Raw genomic sequence first — 22,509 nt, forward strand, 5'->3', positions numbered from 1 at the left:
TTGTTCATGTACCAGTATAGCAGTATAAGCCAGTCCAGCAGATAAACATTGAATTTCAGTATAGAGCACCTGCATGAATTCAGTGCTTACTGGTGCTAACTTCAGAACCACAGAGTAACTGCATGCTTATTGCCACTTGTACCCAGGCTCCTTAGGTGCCTTTAGAAGTGAGGCAGGCAAGACCACTGTGATTTGAACCACTGTAAAAGTGGGGGGGGGAGGGTGTGAATGAAGAGCTGACAGTGGTAATCTGGTGGAATAGCTAATAAGTGTACAGCAGTCCATAGAGGCTCAGGTGTCATGCTAATGAAGAAAGCACTGGAGGCAAAGGATGAGTGCTGGCTGGATGTGTCCCTTTTCACTTGCTTTGTGGCCAGTGCCAGCCACATACTGCAACTTCAAAGCCCCATTGGACCTGTTTATATTGCCTGACACAGTGACTTAGACTGCCCTTGGTTTAAAACTGGTCCTGACACAGCACAGAGTAAACATCAGCAAACTTAATGCATTGGTGGCTATCATGACACTGCAGTGAGCAATAAAGTTTGTTTTCAGAAGAGATGAAAGCTCATGTGCAAAGGGAGCTGAGAAATCATATCTGTATCGTGTAATTATGGCTTATTTTTGTGTCATAGTGATTAAAAAAAAAACAACTGTAGATTACCTGGAATCTTCTACATGGGGAACTCCAGGTTTGTGTAGGTGCTCCCATCACAGGGAGCTGTCCTGTTGACAACAGTAGTTTTTCATCTCAGATCATGCACAGATTCAGGAAGTAGAAGGTGGCTGATGGTTTGAGCTGTGCCTTAGGAACCTGTCTTGGAAATGTCAATTCTGGTTGCTTTTTCAGTAGTCTTAATATTTGATAGGTGATATTTTGAAGTGTTGGTAAATGTGCTTCACAGTGCAACACAGATGTGCAGTGTACCAGGCATAGGAAGGCTGCCAGGAAAACTCATTTTGGCTTGCTTCTCAGAGCCTTGCTCTCAGTAGCTCTTCAGTTGGTATAGGTCAGGTGAAGTGGTCTGAGAGCAACAGCCTTCTGCAGGATAGAAGGCAGCTGCTACTGCATGAATAGTAGTGGCTAGGCAGGGTGCTACCTCTTCCATGGGGAAGCTGGTGGTAGGGAATAGGCAGTATAAAGAGCTCTGAAAGCAGTGGCTGCCTTGGAACAGCTAATTGTGACTTACCTTTGCCCAGGCAGCACAATAAATCAGATGCCTTTGGATGTGCAGTAGTCTCGGTCACGTGACAGGGAGCACAGCAGGTACACCTCCTTTGCCTCCAGAACAACTTCCCTGCTTTCCTAGGGGGTTAGGTTGGGCAGTGCTGCTATAAGACAATATACATACTCTTCCTTGGTTTTTATTTTCAGTGTGAGATTAAGGTAGCACAGCCAAAAGAAGTATACCAGCAGCAACAGTTCAGTAGTGGTGGAGGAAGAGGTAGCTATGGAGGAAGAGGCAGAGGTGGAAGAGGCGGTGGTAAGTACTACACGCACTACTTTAGTATGGACACTTTAAAAATAAGCTGTGTGTACTAAAATGGGATTTTGTGGATGGTTTTCCCTTCTATAGCTCAAAGTCAAAATTGGAATCAAGGTTATGGCAATTACTGGAACCAGGGTTATGGGAATCAAGGATACGGCTATCAGCAAGGTTATGGTGGCTATGGAGGCTATGATTATTCAGGATATGGGTATTATGGATATGGACCAGGCTATGATTACAGTAAGTAAAGAGAACTGTATTGGGTATCAGCAAACATAACTAATTAGCAGTTTAATGCATTTGTTCTCTTGTTCATAGGTCAAGGCAGTGCAAATTATGGGAAGACACCAAGACGTGGTGGCCATCAGAATAACTACAAGCCATATTGATCAAACTTATTCAGGTATGCAGTGGCATGGTCTCTTTTGGAAAATGACTGCATAGGTTTTGTATACAATGCTGTAGATGGATATTCAGTTCTGTACCAAATTTAACTTTACAATAAATTTCTATGGCCTGTTAAATGTGCATCTTACTTGGAAGAGCTCCCTGGAAATGTTTTACATGTTTAATACTTACAGATACTAGTTGTCTAGACAGTGTGGTGTGTAAATTTCAGCCTTGCTGAAGATATTAATTAATGATTTTATTAATAGGTTAAACTGAAACTGATTTTGAGGGTCTGCTTAAAGCTGCAGCTCTGCATCTAGGGACTGCCTCTTGGAGTTAACTATGGACTCTGCATTACTCCAGTTGTACAGAATGAGATGCATCTTAGGGAACCAGTGTCACTTTCCACCTTTTTATTTTGTATTGTTTTTGTGTCATACATTTCCTGTAATGGAAGTGTTAATTTTACTGTACTTTTTGGTACCTTTTTGGAATCTAATGTATTGTAAGGTATTTTACATGTGTTCTGATTCACCATGACATGGATATTGAAGCTATCCTAGCTTTTGAAATAAAAAAGGCGTAATCTAGTGTCTTGTGCCATTCTTCAGCTTATGTACTAGTAAAACGCCAGTACTTTGTTCCCAGAACTTAGTTCACAGCAGTACCTTGCTAGATGAAAAGCTGGGCTTAAATGCTCTTAAACTAGAGGGCTGTATTGGTAGTTGTGCTCGCTTGCAGATAAGGGGCAGCTAAAAACTGTGGTCGCTGCTGCCTGGAGGCTACAGAATAGAACCTGGGTGGAATTCCCCAGCTGTTGTGGAGGCTCTGCTGGAGTGATGTTGGCTCGTGTTCTAGGCAAGTGCAGTGGCTCAGCATAACTGTATTAGTGTCTGTGTTGTATGGTTCTTGTAGGTGGAACCAGAGGCCTGTGTTTCAGGCAGGGCTTGGGAGTCTAGACAGTCTGGCAGGAGGAAGCTAAGAGGTGTGTAAAGAGCTAGCTGCACTTCCTTCATGTTTTACTGCTTAAGGTCTGAGGGATTTTCACAAGTTCCTAATAGAGTTGTATACTTGCCCTGAAAGACAGGCTAGGCAGAAATGAAATTACTGGTGCAAAGCCTGAATTTTGCAGCCTTTTTGTATGCCAAAAAGGCTGACGAACTTCCACTAAAGTTGTGGGAGGGAAAACAACAAAGCTGCCTCTAAAGATGTGGCTCTTTCTCTGAAGATAAGTGACCAACTAGAAATACGGTCTCCTTTTCTGACTAGTTTTTCACTATTTTTAGGAAGTAACTTATGTAATTCATCTATCTTGCTACAGAATAGTCCCTCCCAAACTTAATTTCATAAATACTTCCAGTGCTGCTGCCCAAAGTAAACTTCTAATCTTTGTTGCAGTAATCAGTTTGATTCTATTTCCCTTTAAAGCTAAAATACAACAATTTTTTCTTGTAATAAATGATATTTGAACAAATGGGAATCATAAGTGGAAGTAAACTAAGTAAGAAAACAGGTGTTACTAGTGATCTTTTCAACTTTTTTTACAAGGGATGCAGCTATTGCTGCAGAGATTATAATATGCTGCTCCCTACTGGCTGTCCTTGAGAAAAACAAACTTGCTATAAAGTTAGAAATCCATGAGACTTGTCTGTATATACAAGAGTTTATACTCTTGAGTATAAACAAGATTTAAAATCTGCTTCAGTCTGAGAGTTGACATGACAGCTTTACAGTTGGAGTATGTAACCTCATGTCCAACTTTAAAAAGAAAATGCAAAACTGCGGTCCATTAGAACAAATGAGTACAGTACTTAAAAGTATTACTGTCTCAAAGCTGAAGATTTAAAATTGAAATGTTTAACTATTGCATCCTGTTACTTGTTCTCTTGTGAACTAAGAGGCAGCAGAATATTTTTCTAGCAGGCAGTTTGCCCTCTAAAGGGAAACTTGCATAAAAATCTAGCAGGACTGTACTGCTGCAGCATTTCTGGCTTGTGAGTTGACAGCAGCTTGGTAGCTGGCTGTTACGTTGGTTCTTTCAGGAAGTAGGTCCTCAGGTAAGGCTTCCTTTGCAGGTGACATGGCCTTAAGCAGAAACCGAGGATACTACATGTTGTTGCAGAGCTGGCTTTCCCTTTGTGTGAAAAGTCTGATGCAAAGAACACCTAATTACCTGATGCAAATGGGCTTGTACACAAGTTTGTTTCTCATGGCTGTCATGTGCTCTAATTCACTAATCCTACTTGGATATTTCTTGAGGACAGAGGATTTCCTAAGAACAGGTTTGAGAGCCTCCTGGCCCTCAGCTGTCTGTTCCTCTTTGATGTTATGAATTTGAGACTGAAGTTTTTGACTTAATCTATTTGAGATCTGCTGAAGGCAGTGCTACTAGGACCTCATTAGCATGAAACTGGCTTCTGAAACTTGTCAGAGGAGCCGGGGAAGGACTGAGCGCACAGACAGCAAGAATGGAGTTTGCATAGGCAGCAGCAGATGACAAAACCAGGAGTACCTTTTGGCTTATCTTAATTTTCAAACAGTTGTAACTTGAAACAGTATGAATTTAGAAAACTTAGTTCATAATAGTTACTAGAAATAGATTCCTTAATAACCAGTTTCAGATAGGATGTTAAATAAAAAGCTAATACCACACTTCTGCCACAGTTGAAACAAGCCATTGTAAGATTTATTTCTCCTAAAGCTTTTACTAATAACAAGATAACTGAAAATAACAAAATCAAAGCTAACTTATCTGGTTTAAGACATGCTAGACTGATTAAATTTGCATTATTACAGTAGAAAAATGTTTCTTAGTAGATCTTGAATACTGCTTGAAACCTATGGAAAGAAAATGTTATGTTTTCTTGTAAAAGCAACATTAAAAAGGAATCTACTTCATTGCCTCACTTTCGCTTACATATTATGTAAGTGTCAGTTCTTAGTACTGTATTTACTAAGAGGCATTTTGCATTCTTGATTTCATGTAGAAAATAAAGGCCTTTTTCTTGCTTAGTTTAGATTGAAAAAAGTACATCAAGTCATTAGGCCTCTGAGTTAAACTGGCATTGGTGACTAATCTTTCTGTTCTCAAGACTAAGTAGTACAAACAGCTGTATGTCTTGCCATTAACCTGCTAAATAAAATATTAACACATTTTTCTTGTGCCTGCTATGAGATACTACTATTGCACTGAAATAGAAGCATGTTTTTCCTTAGGTCAGAGACAGTGTTGTGAATCTGGTGTGGGGTTAAGGCCATAGGATTCTTAGTGATTACATTAGGTTAAGTTCATGCTCGGGTGCCAGAGCTTTACTGGGCATTTGGTTAAAAACACACCTAGCTATCTTTTAATCAGAGTAGGTTAAAGGTGTACTAAAGTGTGTTGCATTAAGTTGTGGTGGTCATGAGGAATTACGAGCAAAAACTTAACTGTAAGTGTACACTCTGAATGCGTGGCAAAATGAGCAGCACCTAGATGTTCTCTCTGAGCAAGCTACAGAGGGTCCTCAATAGATATTAGGAGTTGCAAGGTTTGGAAAACTTCTTAAGGGCTGAGTCTTACTGATGCCCAAATGAACTTCTGAGTATAAGGCTAACAATAACAGCCACAAACCTGACATGATCCTATGAAGTAGTTAAAAGGAAAATGCTTGAGAGAAGAGAAGGCAATATAATTTGAAAGTCAAATGTTAAGTAAAACATCAGCTCCGGTACTAAAAGTACTGTTCATGCACGTCATAAAACTGTCTTAGCTTAAGTGGATGTTCCCAGACTGGCATGCAGAAGGTAGAGTGCTGCAGCATGTGTTCTTAAGGGGAGTTAAAGGAATGCTTGCTCAGAGGTAGTTATCTTGTTGACTATAACTGTGTGAAAGCTGTATAAAGCTGTAACTGTGTCTGAAGTTACTGAAAGACACTGACCAGCTAGTGTAAGAGCTTTATTTTTGCCTTGGTGTGCATGTATTGACATAGCAACCCTTGACATGCACACTATGCTATCAAAGCTTCCTAGACAAGCGTAGCATGCTAGCAGTAAGCATTTCTGGGATGTGGTGGACCAAACTTGCACACAAATGAATACATACAGCGTTACTAGAAGTGTCAGACTGCATGACAGAAAGTAGCTGTGAATGCCAGATGTATAGAAATCTGGTTTGTGCCTCTAGATTGCTATAAAACCCAGCAAACTAATTCCATGTAAAAGAGCATCTCTGGGGAAACTTGGTCCTGCTCTGCTGCCAGTGACAGTGTCCAAACAAGCAAAATTTAGGAACCCTAGCTTTTTTTTAAATACTTGTAAACAGTGAAGATAGACAAATACCTGCTTAGGTAAAACAAGTGGATGTTTCCTATTGGCTCAGGCATTGCTTTTCCATATCTGGAGAGATATTAAGCAACAATTTAGCAAAACCATAATACAGAGACAAGTTTTTGCACTAACTTGGTTAATATTGTACAAGTTGTATAAAAGCTAAGTGGCAAATGCATCCAGATTATGGCTTTTAAGAATTAAATTTGAATAGTTTTTACTTACCTCTTCCCTTGCTCAGGTAGGTAAGCACTTTAGCCTGTGCCAGAGCAAAACTATTTTAAGTCTTGTACAATGGTGGAGTAAATAGACTAATTTTGCTGTAAAGTTCCCTAACAAAAGTAGAAGTGAAGGCTAAAAGTTTCAAAGACTAACTTCCGTATGTGCTCGGCACCTACTATCTCCATCTCTATTTCAGGACTTCTGAAAAGCAGGCTTAGCTGCTCAGCACTGACTTTAAGGCAGTCCATTGGCAACCGCTGTAAAGCAGAGTCTGAGCTTTTTGATCTGTACTAGTACCTGTTAGTATGTTGTCAATGGCGTCCACAACAAATTTTGCATCCTCCATACTGAAGCACATTGGGGGCTTGAATTTAAGCACATTTCTTCCTGGCCCATCTGTACTCAGTAGAATATATTCTTCCTTAAGCCTAGAAAGAGAGAGATGAGGACAAGAATTATGTCTACCTTTGCATGTTGTTCAGAAAAACTGAAAAGCATCAGTGTGGAGGCTGTTGAGACCATGCCATTCTGCACTGACTGTTTTTTTTTTCCTGTGCCAGTTGGCTACATTTTAACTGCTGCATGACAGATTACTTAGAAATTGGTTTGCTTGCCTGGCACACTGAAGAACTAAAAATTTGTCCCCTGTACCTTGTTATCAGATACTCTGCTGCTGCTGTGGCTGGGGTCCTTTCTGCTTGGTCCTTAATTAAGTCCACACCAATGAACAAGCCAGTACCCCTTTAAAAGAAAAGCAAATGCTCAAGCTGTAGTCAGAAGAAGGAACTGCAAATGAACTAAAAAGATGGAGAAAAGGCTTTTATGAGAACATGTCTTAAGTGCATGAGAATTACTAATTTTTGTTGGGTAGGAATGGAAAAGGTACTACTTTGCAGAAATGTAATACAGTGCAGGCTTTTCTCTGCACAGAATGATAAAGCAGGACAAGATCTTAAGTATATTTTCCATCCAGCTCATTAAGCCTTTTCTTTGTATACTTGAAGCGGAGTTCAAACAGGAAAGTGAATTCTTTTAGCAAGTAATAAATCAGAAGTATGTCTTCCCAGAGCTGTGTTGAAATCAGTAAGGCAGTACTGGCTTAGTGTGGCAAAGCACATCAGGCTTTTGATCAGCTCAAGCTGGTGATTTAATCTACAGCAGGCTTATTTTTGCTGAAAACACAGGTGATGAAGAATTTTTTAAAAAAATTCTGTCTTATGTGAAATTATATCAGTTGGATTTTGAGTTGTTTATTGCTATGCTTGTCTGATGAACCAAATTAAAAAAGCAGCTGAAAAAGTAAATAAGGTACTGATACCTGACATCACCGATGATGGGATGCTTGATTTTCTGCTGATTGAGTAAGTTCATCAAGAAGTTGCCTACTTCTGTGGCATGAGCTTGAAGATGTTCTTTCTCAATCACATCTAACACAGCTAGTCCAACGGCACATGAAACTGGGTTTCCTCCAAACTGAGTTCAAAAAAAGGACACATGCAGACAGGGGAAGGAAAGATGCAATCTTGTCACTGAAAGTGTAGCCTCAGTGATGCATGAGCATACTGGCACTTATACTGGATGGAGTCAGGACACAGGAAGTTATACACTGAAAAGATGTAAATAGAACAAATAGTAACTGTAAGGTGAATAAGTATTAATGAAAATGCTGCGTGATTGTCTGTCATGGTCTTAGTACTCAGACTACGTAGAGGAGAATTTGGTTAGCTTTGTACTTACGGTATTAAAATATTCCACTCCTGTGGCTGCAAATGCTTCTGCAATTTCTTTTGTTGTTGCTACACAGGCAATAGGGTGCCCATTTCCTATTGGTTTCCCCATAGTGACGATATCAGGTACAAAATCTTCTCCCTGAAGCTGGAATGCCCAGAAGTGTTTGCCAACCCTGCCAAAGCCAACTTGAATTTCATCAGCAATAAATATACCTCCTGCCTTGTGCACGTGCCTGTAACAGAACAGACTTTTACTGTACTTTAAGAGGAGACTGAACATAAGATTTAGTGTTTAAGAACATGCAGAAATCATTACCTTACAAACCTTTAGGAAACAAACTTATGCAGATCTATATTCTGTACTGTGTTTTTAAAAACAAGTCTTTGCCATATAAAGTTTACGTTCTAATATAGGAAAGGCAGAGGTATTTTTGTGCTTACAAAGTTATGCCACAGTAAGTAGAGAATTCCCTATCATCTGTATTTAGGAGGTATTTTTAAATTTAAAGAGTTAAGATAATGGATGACAACTTACTCTGCAACCTTCTGAAAGTAGCCAGCTGGTGGAATGATTTGACCACCAACACTTGGCAGAGATTCGACAAAAAAGGCAGCAATCTGAAACATGTAACATGTAATGTTTGAACACATACAGAAAGTCACTATAATTGCATTAACAATTTCCAAGCTCTTCATCTTTAGCCAGTTCTTGTGAATATCCTTCATTACTTGATCTTTGCTTTTGTACAAGTCTCTGTCGCATAGCTCACTTCTTTCTAAGGCAAGACAAATGATTCAGGAATCCGTTTTTTACCTTTCTGCCTCTCTTGTGTGCTTGGTCAATGATATTTCTCACTTCATTGGCATAGGCTGTTACTGAATCTTCATGGTCTTCTCTGTATATTCCCCTGTATGTGTCTGGAACAGGAGCCTGTGCAAAGGAAGAGTATCCTTTATTCAGTATATCATAAATAAGACTTAGTAAATTTACAAGTAGTCAATAGTTATAGGCTAAAGTACATACCACGTGGACCCATTCCTTTTGTCCTTCTAGATTTCTGAATTTATATGGGCTTATGTCAATCAAGGATGTCAGATGTCCATGGTAAGCACTTAAAAACAATCAGCAGAACTAAGCAGTAATTTCCTCAGTATCAGAATTCTTTAGGATTAGCATGACTGACAACTAAAGAGTAGACTGGCTGTATCAGCTGATGGGAATATAGTCACTTAGCTGGGAACAGCTCAGAGACATCCATCAATCAGCTTAGTAGCATTTGGATTTTTTGCATGTCTAAACATAAGGTGTGCAGGGGGACAGTTCTCTACTTCTCATTGGTTTTAGAGGGCCAAGGAGTAGAATCACAGCAGTGTAAGTCAAGAGTAGTGTTACGAGATTGCAGAAAAATTGGAAGGGAGCTGTCTGGCCTACTTTGGAGTATCTTCCAAGGATGGAGATTGCATAGTCTCTCCGGGCATCTCATTTGACTACACTCATGGTGAAAAAGTTTTTCCTTATGTCTCATCAGAATTTCTCATGTTCCAACTCTTGTGTCCATGGCCTCTTTTCTTGTAACCACCTATCTTTGAGTCTGGCTCTACCTTTTCTATGCCCTCCCATTAGATAGTTTTAGAGAGTAAAGATTTCCTCCCCAGCCTTCTCTTCTCAAGGCTGAACAAACCCAGTTCTCTTAACCTGTCAAGTGTGCAGCTCCCTAATATGGCAGGCCTCTGCTGGACTCAGCACAGTATGTAGATGTCCATCATGTACTAGAGAGCCCAGCTTGGATGCAGTACTCCAGAGGTGGGCTTGCAAATGCTGAACAGAGGGGAAGAATTACTTCCCTCAACCTTATGGCAACGCTCTTTCTAAAACAGCAGATTTTCAGAAATGCTCTGACAACAGACCAAAATTGGACCTAGTTCCCCACAGTAGATAAATATTGCCAATATACTTACTGGTCTAAAACTATTACATCCTCGTGTTTTGTATACTGTCGCGCCATTCTTAAGGCAAGATCGTTAGCTTCGGATCTACAAGTGGAAAAATTTGATAAGTGTTTCACTGCAGATACCTTGAGTTTTGAAATTCTGACCTCCCTTGCAATGCTGTTTCCCTCCAAAGAGAACACACACAACTAGAGGCAAGGTACTGACAGATTCCTTAGTAATAAACAGTGCTTTGCACTATTAGGCAGGACAGTTTAGCAGAAGAACCAAGTCCTTTCTACAAAGCAGGAGTACAGAAAGTACTTCTGACACAGTTTCCCCACCCTTTTTTTTTTTTTAAAACTACAGTTAAAATCCCCACAAGCAGAAATATGCCTTGTTATACTAAAGTTTGATGGGAGAAGTAATTCCAAACTCAGAAGACATGTCAGAAAGACCGGAAACTAATATAGTAAAGCTTTACATTCATGCTTTGTAGTCCAAAGCCTTTTAAACAAAACAAAACTCTTCCTGAAGTACTAGTTTAGTTTCCTGATAGAGAGCTTGCTAGTTGTGAACTTCAGAGCTAATAATCTTCTGAAAAGGACAACAGTTTCTTCAGAAACAACAATAAAAAAAAATGTTTTTTTTCCTGGTGTATAATTATCTACACCAGATCATGCAGTTGGCTGTTTTAATAAGAAAGTATACTTGTCTGTGCATAAATAGCAAAAACAGCATCACTTTTATTATGTCTGACTTACCCAGAATTCAAAAAATAGAAGGTGCACAACTTCTCAGGTAGTGTTTTTGAAAGTCTCTCTGCATAATCGACCACGTTGTCATGAAGATAACGAGAATTTGTATTTAACAATTGATTTTGTTCATGGGCTGCTTTTACTATATCAGGGTGACAGTGTCCAACTACAAGAGTGTGGAGAGATGGGTCTGAGAGTTATTTCATATTATGCATGGTGTTCATCAACAAACACATACTGACTTTGCACCTGTATTTCTAATAGTACAGAGCTCTTGTCACTAATGATTGATTGTATTTCATCAGTGGGGCATTAATGATATTGTCAGCAGAAGACAGTATTAATATGCCTTGAAAGCTGGTTTTAAAAACTTTCCTTTTTTTGTTTAGAAAGTTTTAATGTGGCTGCTTCTTGTGTTTCCTGGTCTGTACTTGACTACTGGAAACTGATATGCTAAAATGAGTAGTGTCTAATTTGATATTTTGGATTGAGACATTTGAATAATTTGTTCGTAATAATTTTGAATAATTTGGAGTTTGTTCTGTGCAGGTAAGCTTTGCTTTCAAAGAGTTAATGTGTTTAGCTCTAGGATAGTTCTAGGATATTATTGACAGCACTGACTCTAGAGACTAGAGATTTCAAATACTGTCAGAAAGAAACATCTGCTTCATAAAATACAACTAAGGCACCACACCGAGCAATGATCCTGTGAGAACACCCCCAGCAGTAACTTACAGATTGAGCAAACTGCAAAGTCATTTGTTAGTTTTACAATTAGACGTTTGACTTGAGCTTTCATGCAAGAAGTCCTTTAAATGTTAGATGACTACATTTCTATGAAGACAGAACAGGAAGCAAGTCCAGAAAGCATTGCATTCCTGCACACAAATTCAAATGTGGACAATAATTTCCCAAAGTATAAGCTCAAGAAAGATTTCTTCCATTTTTCCAATTAAACATCCTCTCCCTCCACACAATGCAACAATCGTAAAAAGTACTGATTGTTCCTTGTTATACTTTGAAAAACATGATACCAAATAACATGACTTTTAACTTACCATGAGCAACATTGTTAATGCAGTCAAGATACTGCCTTCCCTTCTCATCATACATATACTGGCCTTTTGCCTTGACAATCTTCACTGGATCATCAGAAAAAAAGAGCTTGCAAGAAGAGCTGTAGCAAATATCAGAATTCCAAATAAATCTTAGTGAAGTCTAAAAATCAAATAGTTCATTCTGCTAGTAACATTTTCAGTTAAGCTAATCAAGAGAAGGACATTGTCCAAGTTAGATGAAAAGTGCTGTCATCCTACTTCTAGCCCCTAAAGCAGAGCTTGGGGTGGGAAGGAGGACTTTGACTTAATATTCAAATTTTGTTGGACCTGCAGGGGAGAAGCACTTTGCAGAATTGAAAATACTTCACTAAGAACATCCAGCCACTGAACACAGATAGGACTTGCCTCTAGAGTTCCATCTGGTCTTAACTATGGTTCCTTACTGTTTACACCATCTACCTTTTGTGTTCTTGAAACTCATTTTGGTGCCTGTCTCTCCCATTAAGATAATTTTTCTTTATATTCTTGCTCTTCTAAGCTCCTGTTTCTCCAGATAGCATGATGAAGGTGATTCTTATGTCTCCCTAGAGCTTCATTATCTTAGCTGAAGCCTGGAGTGATTTTATTTGCAAGGCTGGGTCTGCTTAAGTGGGTTTGCTTTGTTTCACTTTTAAAATAAATTGCCAAAAAAATTGGAACATGCGTGTGCCTAAATAGAAGTTGCATAGATTTAATTTGGGCTGAAAAGCAGTACAAAAATGAAGTCTAATCAAATGTCACGGCTTCTATGCGGTCTGTTTTATTTAAAGCTTTTCCTGCTTCATTTAGTAAAAGGTTGCTTATACAAAACAAAAAGGAAATAATTTGACCACAGCTATAAAGCCATTGTCAAATGAACAAAAAAGGGCAATGATAAATTGAGAAAATAGTTTCGCTGTCCCTTCCCTGCAGGAATCCTATAGCTCCTGTATTAACTGGCAGTAAGATTGCAGGGGGTGGGGGGGCCGTTCTAAGCAGGACTGTTGAAGAGATGCTAAGAAGGCTAGTACAGAGGCTGTGTCTTTTTGTAACCAATCTGTCCTGTTACAGGGAACAAGGATTAAAGGTGTATCTAGCACAGTTGTAATTCCAAAGTTCACTTTCAACCCAACTTTTACTGTCATAAAACATTTACTGATAAAGACTGAGCGTACACCTAGCCTCTATTTCAAAAACAAGGTGTACTATATTAAAATGGTCCTACAGTCAGATAGAAGCAGGTTTGCATTCAACAGAACTAAGAATTTCTTAGGTCAATTGAAACACAAGACGTAATTGAAAATTTGGAAGTGAGTCTTGCTAGTTATATTTAATTCTATCAAGCTGGGCAGATATATGTTAATCCTCTTAAGTTTTTGGTGCAATAAAAAACATTTTTGAAAGGTGAGACCAGGTCAGAGCAACCCTCCACCTCGCTCAGCATCCCGTCCCTGGCAGCAGCCAACAGTGGCTGCCCTAAGCAGAGTAGGAAAGACAGCAGGGCTGATGTTCCCGCGGCGTTTCTGCACCAGGGCCCCCAAGCCTGCAGCGATGGTGTGGTTTGGTTTGTTCAGATCCAGGTCGCGCTCGCAGCCAGGCTGTCCCGAAGTGGATCTGTGCGGTTTGAAGTATGAACAGGCATGCTAGGTAGCACGCAGGCTTTAAGGATCTTTATGCTTTAGTTTCATAATTCTTCTTCCCCGTATCAGAAACAGGAAGGGTTAACAACGACCCTGCTCTAAATCCAAGTTTAGCACAGTAACACCACTAGCCCTTAAACGTGCTGCTAGTTTCAAGTAATCCCCAGCGGAGCCGGGGTCGCCCCCGTGGCCGCGGAGCGATGGCAGTTTCCGAGGAGCGGCTCGGAGCCGCCGGAGCTGCTCCCGGCTGCGGACGCCGGAGAGGCAGCGGCGCCGGGCAGGGAGGCGCCGAGCGGCGCCGCGGCCCTGCGGCCACGTCAGGCGCCGGCCCGGGCCGGGGGGGGGGGGGGGGGCCGCGGCTGGCAGGGGGCTCCCCAGCCCGCGGGGGCAGCGCCGCCCGCACCCCCCCCCCCCCGGGCCCCCAGCCGCGGCACCTACCCGATGAGCTGCCTCCGCAGGGCCAGGGTCTCCTGCCGGGAGCGCTGCGCCCGCCTCATGGCCGCTCCGCCGCCTCGCTGGGGCCGGCGGGGCGGCGCCGTCTCCCTCCGAGGGCGGCCCGCGGCCGGGGAGGAGCCCGGCGCCACCGCCGCCACCGCGGCGCCCCCTGCCGGCCGCGCCCCGCCGCCGCTGGCTCGCTCTAGAGCGCCTCGTCCTTGCCCCGCGGTAGCCGGCGCTGCTGAAGGCAGAGCTGCAGGAAGAGCTCCTTCCCCTGACGTTCAGCAGCAGCTACCCTAGGAATACAAGCATTGCACGGGCTAAATAGCAGGAGTGTAACCGTGTGCCTTCCTTATCGCAGCCAACAGCCCGTCCTCCCGGCTGCCCCCCCAAAAACACCCAAAGCATCTCTTTAGTGAGCTGATTTTGCAAAGACTAGAACAGTAACTCACCCGTGCCTTAGGACTCCTCCGCCTGCGAGGCTGGACTCCACGCTTCTAGTGTCAGGAGCAGTGGCTTCGTTTCAGAGTTGCTGTAGCACCAGCTGGGGGAAGAGGCTGCCTCCGCTGGGAGCTGGCAAGGCTGCTGGCAGCTCACGTGAAAGCAGAGTGCAAAGTGCAGTGCGTGGCGTTACAGCACTGGCAGTGGCGTGTGGCCCCAGATCCCTCTCTGGTACCAGGTGCCTCCGACATAATAGTGTTTTGAAGGCCCTTCATATCCTTACATCCTCTTTTGAGGTATTTATAAATTGAGGAAGCTTCTTTTACATTAGAAAACAATTCAGGATGGTGGCCTACGTGTCACAACTGTATTAATTGCTCAACACATACTCCACTGTCCAAACAAAAGTTCAAACGAAACCTTTACATTGCACTCCTATGTTTGGTGACAGATGAGCAGACTGACTGACTACTGAAGAGCGATATCCTAGGAGGGGCAATGGGTTAGGATTAAAGGGGGAAGCACCATCATCAATTAGAGTGGTCATCCTCTTAACAGGAGCAGTGTTCCTGTTCAGGACTGGAATCACTAAGAAAAATAGGAGGATATAGAACCAGAAGGGACATCCTGGGGCGCCTGCACTCCTCCACCACTGCAGGTGTTATATCCTATAACTCAGTTCATAAACTCACCAAGCTTCATTTTAAAAGAAGGCAAACTCACCTCCCCCAAGTACTCATTTTCTTATTTTAAACTGACAACATCTGCTAAGAGCACTCCAGAAAATAGAGCAAGCCTTTCTCAGCTACATGCTTGACAGACTGATGCTGACTAAATACAGTCACTGATCATTATCTCTAGTTGCAGTTACTTGATAAACACAGGAGCAGTTTAAGTTTTGTGTAATATGGAGGATCCAAAAACAAATTGTCATGCACTTAAAACAGTGTTGAACTTAGGAAGTAGAACTTACCTGTTGCATAAAAATCAGTTTTCAAGTAACAGAAGACAGTAGAGGAAAAGTTAACAAGGATTAATCTTTATTTGAACTTCTGTCCGAGTAAGATATTTAGTAGCTATTTATAATAAAAACCTGCACATTTACAATTTAGAAAGTTTATTCTTGGTTACAAATGCAGAATTCATTATACATATTCACACAATTGTAAAAGCAATCTGTACAGAGAGACCATTTTTTAAAATCTAGTGTTCACTTTTATTACAGATGAAAGCTCAAGAAAGCATGGTTTTGGAGGTCTCAAACTAATGCACTGTCCATTACAGCTGTAAACTAGAAATAAATGATGCAGTACTAATTAATACCATTTTTACATGTTAAAACAATGTATAAGTAATACTGTTAATAATGCCTTCATTTTTAAAGCAGTTGTTCCCCAAAGAAATGAGTAAATGGAACACTTTCCATGGCACGTACATGATTAAAAATTGCAAAGAGTTTGCAAATAAAGATGTTAAGTACATTTTTTGTATTTTTTTATATATATATCTCTATATATATATTTATATTTTTAAAGGTGATACATTTTACAGAGATTTAGGTCAGCTTTGTATAAAATACCATGTAAATACATTCAAACAAACTATTTTTTGCAAGATGTGCAAACTGCACACACACATGCGAGTAGCCCTTACTCTTACAATCTTACTGAAATGATGCAACCACTCACATAAATAAGGGACACTTGCATAACATGGCAGAGGATTAAGCCTTATCAGCATAACTTCAAACAAATAAGGACAGATAACGCACATATTGCATGTATTTTCCTAAACTGTATAAATAAGTCAGATTTTTATTTAGATTTTAAATACCAGCACTTATAGTTTTTCAAAATATGTAACCTCAGAAATTGCACCTAAATGCTAGAATACATGCCAGTTTTAAAAGATTTGTATGTCCAGAGTAAATGAATACAACACAGCAGGTGGCTTTGTTTCAGGTTTGATTATCAGCTTTAACTGTGGTATTTTGTGCTGAACCATCTTCTTACTGAATACTTTTTTTTTTTGTAAGATACTGAAAAAGAACCGCAAATAGTTTATGCTATGAAATTTTCTATAAAACTTCACGCCATCTGTGAAGCTAGCCAGCAAACACACCAGGACTCCAACTCTCTTTCTAGCTAACGGCATTTTACCTCATCTGTCTGATTTGGAAATTCAGTGAGTAATGTGGGTGCTTAGTGCTTTGCAAAACCAGGTCCTAAGTTTTCTTATTTAATTGCAGAAATGCAGATCTGATATGCACCCACCTCATAAAACCATGTAAAATACCCTTTTAAAAGTTAAGCATACCATTCAGTGTTTAACAGCACATAAAAAAGCAGCAAGCACTATTAGTGTCATTTACTGAGAAATGTATTTCAGATACATGAGATATCTCCATTTTAACCTTCTTTTCATTAATATCTGCATTATATAAGAAACCGCACACAGACGCACACAGTTAGCCAACTGTTCCATTAAACTAAGCAATGATGAGGCAACTTCTACCAGAACTTAGTGGACAGGGATTAATTGTTGTCCTAAGACATAGGAAAACCACAAATGCTAATGTACTTCTTACTCCACTCCATTGCCAATAATGCCACCTCTTGTGCATTCAAAACTCATGTTTCCCATCTTTCCTGTGGTTTTTCCCCCCAGGGTCTCTACAGTAGTATAGAGTCCTTCAAGCTATTAAGTCCTTCTGCTATTCATTTTTAAGAGACAGGTTTTCAGCACTTATTAGCTGCACGTTATACAACAGTTGGACATCCCTTTTGTTACGCCATCTAATGATACACAGATATATAGGAAAGTCACAATCGTTCAACTGGGAACATGGAAATACTAGCAGATGTCACTTTTAGTTTACAAATGTAAACTATAATCAAGGAAGACAGTCTAAGAAAGAGATTTGTGCTTATTGGTTTACTTCAGTAAGCAACAGATTCCCCCAAATGGAGCTATGAAGTATTTCAAACTGTACTACACTACTGTCTGGCCAGGAACACCATTAAAAGGCAGGAGACTCCAATAAACAGCAGTGAGACTGGAGTAGAGTGGCCAGATGTTATTCTCCTTCCTTATTTGCTAGAACTTTTTTTTTTTTTAAATCACTTGCAAAAGATTTCAAGAAATGTTTATTCCTACATAAATGCGGTTCTGTAAAGTTGCCAAGGTCAGTACCTCCAAAGGCAGCAGGCCACACTGATTGCCTTGCAAGCTAAAGTGTCTTAGGCCTCTCGAAATCTATCAAAATACTTCATCTCTCACCTGGAAGATCCTCCAGGAAGCCTAGCCGTGCTACGAAGCACACTAGCAAACACCAAGTAAAACTTACTGTGTGCTTCAAATGAGGTAAAGCAGTACTGAGGTTTTACTCCATCCTCAGACATATATTGAAGACAGTGGGACTAACTCTGCTCTTAGCTATGATAGCGTAAGTTGGAACCAAACTCACTCATCAGAATTGGATCAGACAAATACAGTATTTGTCTAAGATAAGTGGTTTTGGGACACTAAGTGTTAAACATTTTTATCGTTTGTTGTTACTAGTATTTTTGTGCCTCTTCATATAAATCTGTTGTCTGTAAAGAAAATAATTGGAAACTTCCTCTCTCTACAATTTCAAAATGGAAACTTGGCTCATAACCTACTACAGATAGATTTTTTTTTTTTTAATAACACCATAAATTTATTGTCTGGGTAACAACCGGACTAAGAAAAAGAAATGAGACTATGATGGCATTGCCCATGACAGAAATACAGGATTCAGGGGGAAAAAAGTTCAAGTTTCTATTTATGCACATCTGTTTTACAAAGAACTATTCAAAATGCAAAAGATGCACCCTCCCTGTGTGTCCAGTCAATTAGGGGACAGCGGAAAAAAAAGTTTCTTTTCCCTCCCGGCATAAAATTTGCTTCTGTATATAAAAGATCTCCTGCAGAGGGCAGCATTAAATAAGTATTCAATGGCCATGAAACCTAAGACATACAATACCTTATACAAACTTATCGAAGTTACAGACTAATGGGACACAGTTATATTGACTGAAGATGACTATTTGTCATTATAGTAAAACTGGGAATTTCAAGCATCATGGGACTTGGATTTAGCTGTGTATTACAAAAGGGTGAGGCAATCTTTCATTCTAGCCCAAGAGTCCTGTACACGTGGCTGATTGTGCCACATCTACAAAAATTCACAGATCCTTTCTGAGCTGTGGTCTGGCCTGACCGTAAACACTGTAGACTGAAATCTTTGCTGGTGTAAACTGGTTTAGCGCTATTATAGTCAATATAGTTGTGCACAGTTTCACCAGCTGAAGTGTGACACCAAGTTTCCACTCTGGGGGAGAAGACTAAAATAACCAAACTACAAAACAGGCTTTCTAGCATGAAAGCTTTGGCCATAATAAACATACAACTTCATGGGTAATGGATGATTCTAACAGTCTTTAAAATCATAGGTAATGACCTGTGTCATTCTCCATAGAATACATTTAATAAATATTTTACCTTGGATAGCATTCAGCCACTCCAGTTCATCATTACACAGGATGGCTTGAACTGCTGAGACCTCACGCACGTTTCACTGGTTTGCTTAATTTCACATACTAAATTTATGAAGTGACAAAACATAAAAGCTCCCTTAAATCTTTCATCTTTTGGTTTCCTAAAAAAAAGAAAAGAAAAAGAAAAACACACCAGAAAGGCTCTGCATTTTATCATTAGAAGAAACATTCTTACTTTTAAATATGAGAAAAATCCCTATGGAAATAAATTCATCATTATATACACAGAAAGTGTTAGAAGCAGTGTATACAAGACAGACGACTCTCCCTTATGAAACTAAAGCATGTGGAAATGTCTCTTAAAAAAAGAAAAAAAAAGTTAACTAAAATCCCAATGCATTAAGGCTTGGAAACAGGCTGGGTTTTCTCTGCCACCTGTTTCATGACCCAGAGAAATACCGCTAAACCAGCCAGCCAAGCCTACAGTTAGATCAGCTGCAAAACTCCGTCTCGTCTGCCCCTCAGACAGGCCAAAGCATGGGGTTCATACTCTGGTGCGTGCCATACCCGGGGCTCCCGCTGCGCTATTGGCACTAAACCGGAGTCACAAACAAGGGGGACGTTTGGCCTCGTTTATTTTCCCCCCAGTCTATTCCCAGCAGAAGCTCCAGGGAGCTCTCCCCGTTCGCAGCCTGGTGCAGCATTGCCGCTCCCAGAGCACACGGCGCTAGCCAGGTCCAGAGCAACAGCCAGAGCTTCCCCGCCTGCTCGCCCAGACCAAAGGGTGCTGCAGCAGCAACCCTGCCTTCACGCGGCCCAAGCAAAGCAGTCGTTCAGCTCCCAGGGCAGGCACAGAGCCAGGCCAACATCAAAACCCACACACGCAACAAGCAGTTCTAGCTACGGTCACGGACTAGAGCTGCTGAGTGCTGGGGCAAGGCAGCTGTGCTGCGGAGCTTCGCAAGCGGAGATCTTTGTGGGGGTTTTGGTGAGTTCTGGCACCCTTAGACTCAACCTGGGAACTTTGCTTCCAAAATTCATTGGGCTACACTATGTCAGAGGCAGGATGTTGGTAATAACTGGAAAGTTGCTTGTCAGCTATGATTTTAAATAGAACAAGTCGATCTTTAAGCAAGCTGCTTGTCCTCTGCTCTGAGGAAGCAGACAGACATAGTTATCTGAGCAAAAGGGAAATCACCATGCTTTTACAGTCAGTTAAATTAGACCAAGTAATTTTCTTCCGTTTTATAAACTAGAAAACAAAGATAAACACGAATTTGGCTGTGCTTTAGATTTCTCCAAGACTAGTAACTTAAGTGTTTTAACCAAAATCTTTGTTTACTGATGAACTCATGAAGCTAACATGAAGTATTTTAGTGATCAACCTAAATCAGTTGCTTGGTCTCAGAACGACCTATATTTCATAAGCATTAGCAGCCTCCTTGTCAATCATCTTTATTGCTACTGACATCTAGTGGTAGCATGTAGCTGTATTTCTGAATTCCTGAAAAACAAATTTACATTCTCTCAAGTTGGAAGAATAGAGGGATTTTCTGGGGAGGGGGGACCCCCCCCCCAAACACCATGCTTTGTAAGAGGCTGAGATAACTACTGAGTTTTGAGTGAGGCAGCTAGTACTACCTATATGTAAAATTTATCTTCATGAGCTATTTGCAAATTCAAAGTATTTGAAAAGACCCACATAAACATTTTCATATGGAAGGAGAAAATCATCAACTGATCTGTCATGAATTTGCTGAGCAAAGCAAATGGTTTTAACTCTTCCCAATGAGGTTATGACTGTCCTGAAACAATTTATCATATAACAACCTAGTTTTTTAAATGTGTGTTTGGAAAACGCATAGAAATCTAAACAGATTTTCTCTTAGACCCCATACTATCAATATAAAATGAACAGTTACTCTAATACAGTTTGTCAGTCTGCATTAACTGATGAATAAGGATTATCAAGTTCAGAATCTACAGACCAAGTGCGCCAAGTTACGCCCAGGAAAGACTTTCACTGCAGATCACAAGTGCAATCCCTGCAAGGGCCTGGCTTAGGGATCTGTACCTCACCTGGAGTTCTCCTTTGCACAGGTTTCAATTGCTTTGGTGCCAAAAGGGATTGGTAGACCAGGCTTATAACAAGCAGATCCTTGAGATCTACTAGTCAAGTTCCTCATAGCTGAAGTGGCAATAGTTGCCATATACTGCAGGATCCATTTCTGCTGGCATTTCTAATGGAAATGGAAGTGGCAGAAGTCCAGAGAAACTGCTGCACACCGGCTGCTCATTTGTACACGTGCAGTAACTGCGACATCCCGAACGTACTCAACTCGCTGTAAGTGCACAGACGAATCTGCTTTGTATGTGCTGGACTCGCCGTGCTCAGGATGCAGAAATAACCTGTGCAGAGGGCATCTGCCCAGGATTTCCAAAGATTATCACGAAAAGATTTGGCAGCCAACGTGTTAGCGCTCACAGGTAGGGAGACCAGCCACAAAGCCCTACGCTAGGATGATGATTCTAGCCTTCCTCCTCAACTGGCATGAAAACCCGAGTGGTCAGGCTGTGCCTTGGGGATGGGGAAGAAAAACCCCAGTTAAGAGGTTCAGTCAATTTAAAAAGAGCTCTCTTCCTCCGTTACGAGCAAATGTCTTGGGTTCTGCGGCAACAGCGGCTCTGTGTTGGGAGGGGGAAAGCCGCCATGCAGAGCTGTTAGAGCAATAGGTAAAGCACTATTCTGGTATTCTGTATCAATGTTTTGCAGGCCTGGCAGTGGTCACAGTTGATGCCTACAAGCACTGGATATTCCACAAGTTGAAGACGGAATACTGACTTGTTTACCTGAAGATAATAGGACTTCGGGGTATTTCCTCAGAGAAAATATAAATTTTAATATAATTTCATAAGCTTTGGAGGTTAGCTTGTCTTGTAGCTTCAGTGATATCAAACTTCTTCAAGTAGGAGCTAGATAGAAAGCTGTTTAGTTTTTGCCAGCATATGTAAAACAAGACTTTTCTATCTGCATTGTAGATTGTTTGTGGACACTTCCAGATTCTTGTGCTTTTCTGCAGTCATTCTGGGGACTGACCTCTCATTGATATCAATAGAAGCTCCATGAACAGGACGAGTGCAGGATATTGAGTGCAGAGGCCCGCAGTGTGGTTTGGAGTAGTGTATTCCTTTAGTTTGGAGATGACTGGGGGAGATGGGAAGATCAACTGTATACTACTAAGGGAACAATTACAGATCTTCTTCCCAGTGACATCAATGAGAGATTTGCCTTCAACCTTCCACAGAAGACAAATTTAGCTTTAATTTGGGACAGTAAAGGGGTTTTTCAAAAGCACTAAAGCCAATGGGAGCTTGTTTTCCAACTGCTCCTTAAGCCTTTAAAACCCCCCCACACCAAAAGCGATAGCTAACATCATGAAATGGAAGTAAATAAAATGCATTTTCATTGCTGTTTGAATTACATAATTCTTGTTTCTTGATTTGTTAGTTGATCTGCACAGATTTAATCTATATGGTGACCAAGAATACGGTCAACAACTGTCAATAACT

At 40.8% G+C, this 22,509-nt stretch overlaps 2 protein-coding genes and 1 long non-coding RNA gene across 10 annotated transcripts in view; 1 reads left to right on the forward strand and 2 right to left on the reverse strand.

Annotated features, from left to right (window-relative positions):
* The window catches only part of HNRNPAB (heterogeneous nuclear ribonucleoprotein A/B), a 31,758-nt gene that overhangs the window by 4,951 nt on the left and 4,298 nt on the right, over positions 1-22,509 (forward strand). Inside the window, exons 6-9 of one of the 7 annotated variants that reach the window (XM_067305133.1) lie at positions 1,376-1,484; positions 1,578-1,730; positions 1,809-1,893; positions 21,713-21,792. In XM_067305133.1, the coding sequence (XP_067161234.1) occupies positions 1,376-1,484; positions 1,578-1,730; positions 1,809-1,879 (333 nt within the window). In that variant the 3' untranslated portion in view covers positions 1,880-1,893; positions 21,713-21,792. Of the gene's footprint in view, positions 1-1,375; positions 1,485-1,577; positions 1,731-1,808; positions 2,472-21,712; positions 22,418-22,509 lie in introns of those variants that run through there. The other 6 variants (XM_067305132.1, XM_067305134.1, XM_067305137.1 and 3 more) reach the window with 6 other exon arrangements.
* On the reverse strand, positions 2,543-14,078 carry PHYKPL (5-phosphohydroxy-L-lysine phospho-lyase). 2 transcript variants are annotated; one of them, XM_067305130.1, is made up of 13 exons: positions 13,982-14,078; positions 11,886-12,004; positions 10,834-10,993; positions 10,100-10,174; positions 9,165-9,252; positions 8,955-9,071; positions 8,676-8,758; positions 8,148-8,373; positions 7,729-7,883; positions 7,062-7,151; positions 6,708-6,838; positions 6,201-6,257; positions 2,543-4,718 (listed from the first exon to the last, which is right to left on the reverse strand). In XM_067305130.1, exons 1-12 carry the CDS (start codon positions 14,038-14,040, stop codon positions 6,229-6,231), a joined length of 1,332 nt encoding a protein of 443 aa, XP_067161231.1. In that variant the 5' UTR covers positions 14,041-14,078; the 3' UTR covers positions 2,543-4,718; positions 6,201-6,228. The 2 variants fall into 2 exon arrangements, with proteins under 2 accessions (XP_067161231.1, XP_067161232.1); XM_067305131.1 differs by lacking the exons at positions 8,955-9,071; positions 9,165-9,252 and having other exon boundaries at positions 8,676-8,912.
* Positions 15,443-21,702, reverse strand: LOC106487208 (uncharacterized). The gene is made up of 2 exons (XR_001293029.2): positions 21,019-21,702; positions 15,443-19,100 (listed from the first exon to the last, which is right to left on the reverse strand). It is a non-coding gene; the product is annotated as an uncharacterized lncRNA (long non-coding RNA).

The sequence above is a fragment of the Apteryx mantelli genome, chromosome 14, assembly GCF_036417845.1.
Source record: "Apteryx mantelli isolate bAptMan1 chromosome 14, bAptMan1.hap1, whole genome shotgun sequence".
Lineage (NCBI taxonomy): Eukaryota > Metazoa > Chordata > Aves > Apterygiformes > Apterygidae > Apteryx > Apteryx mantelli.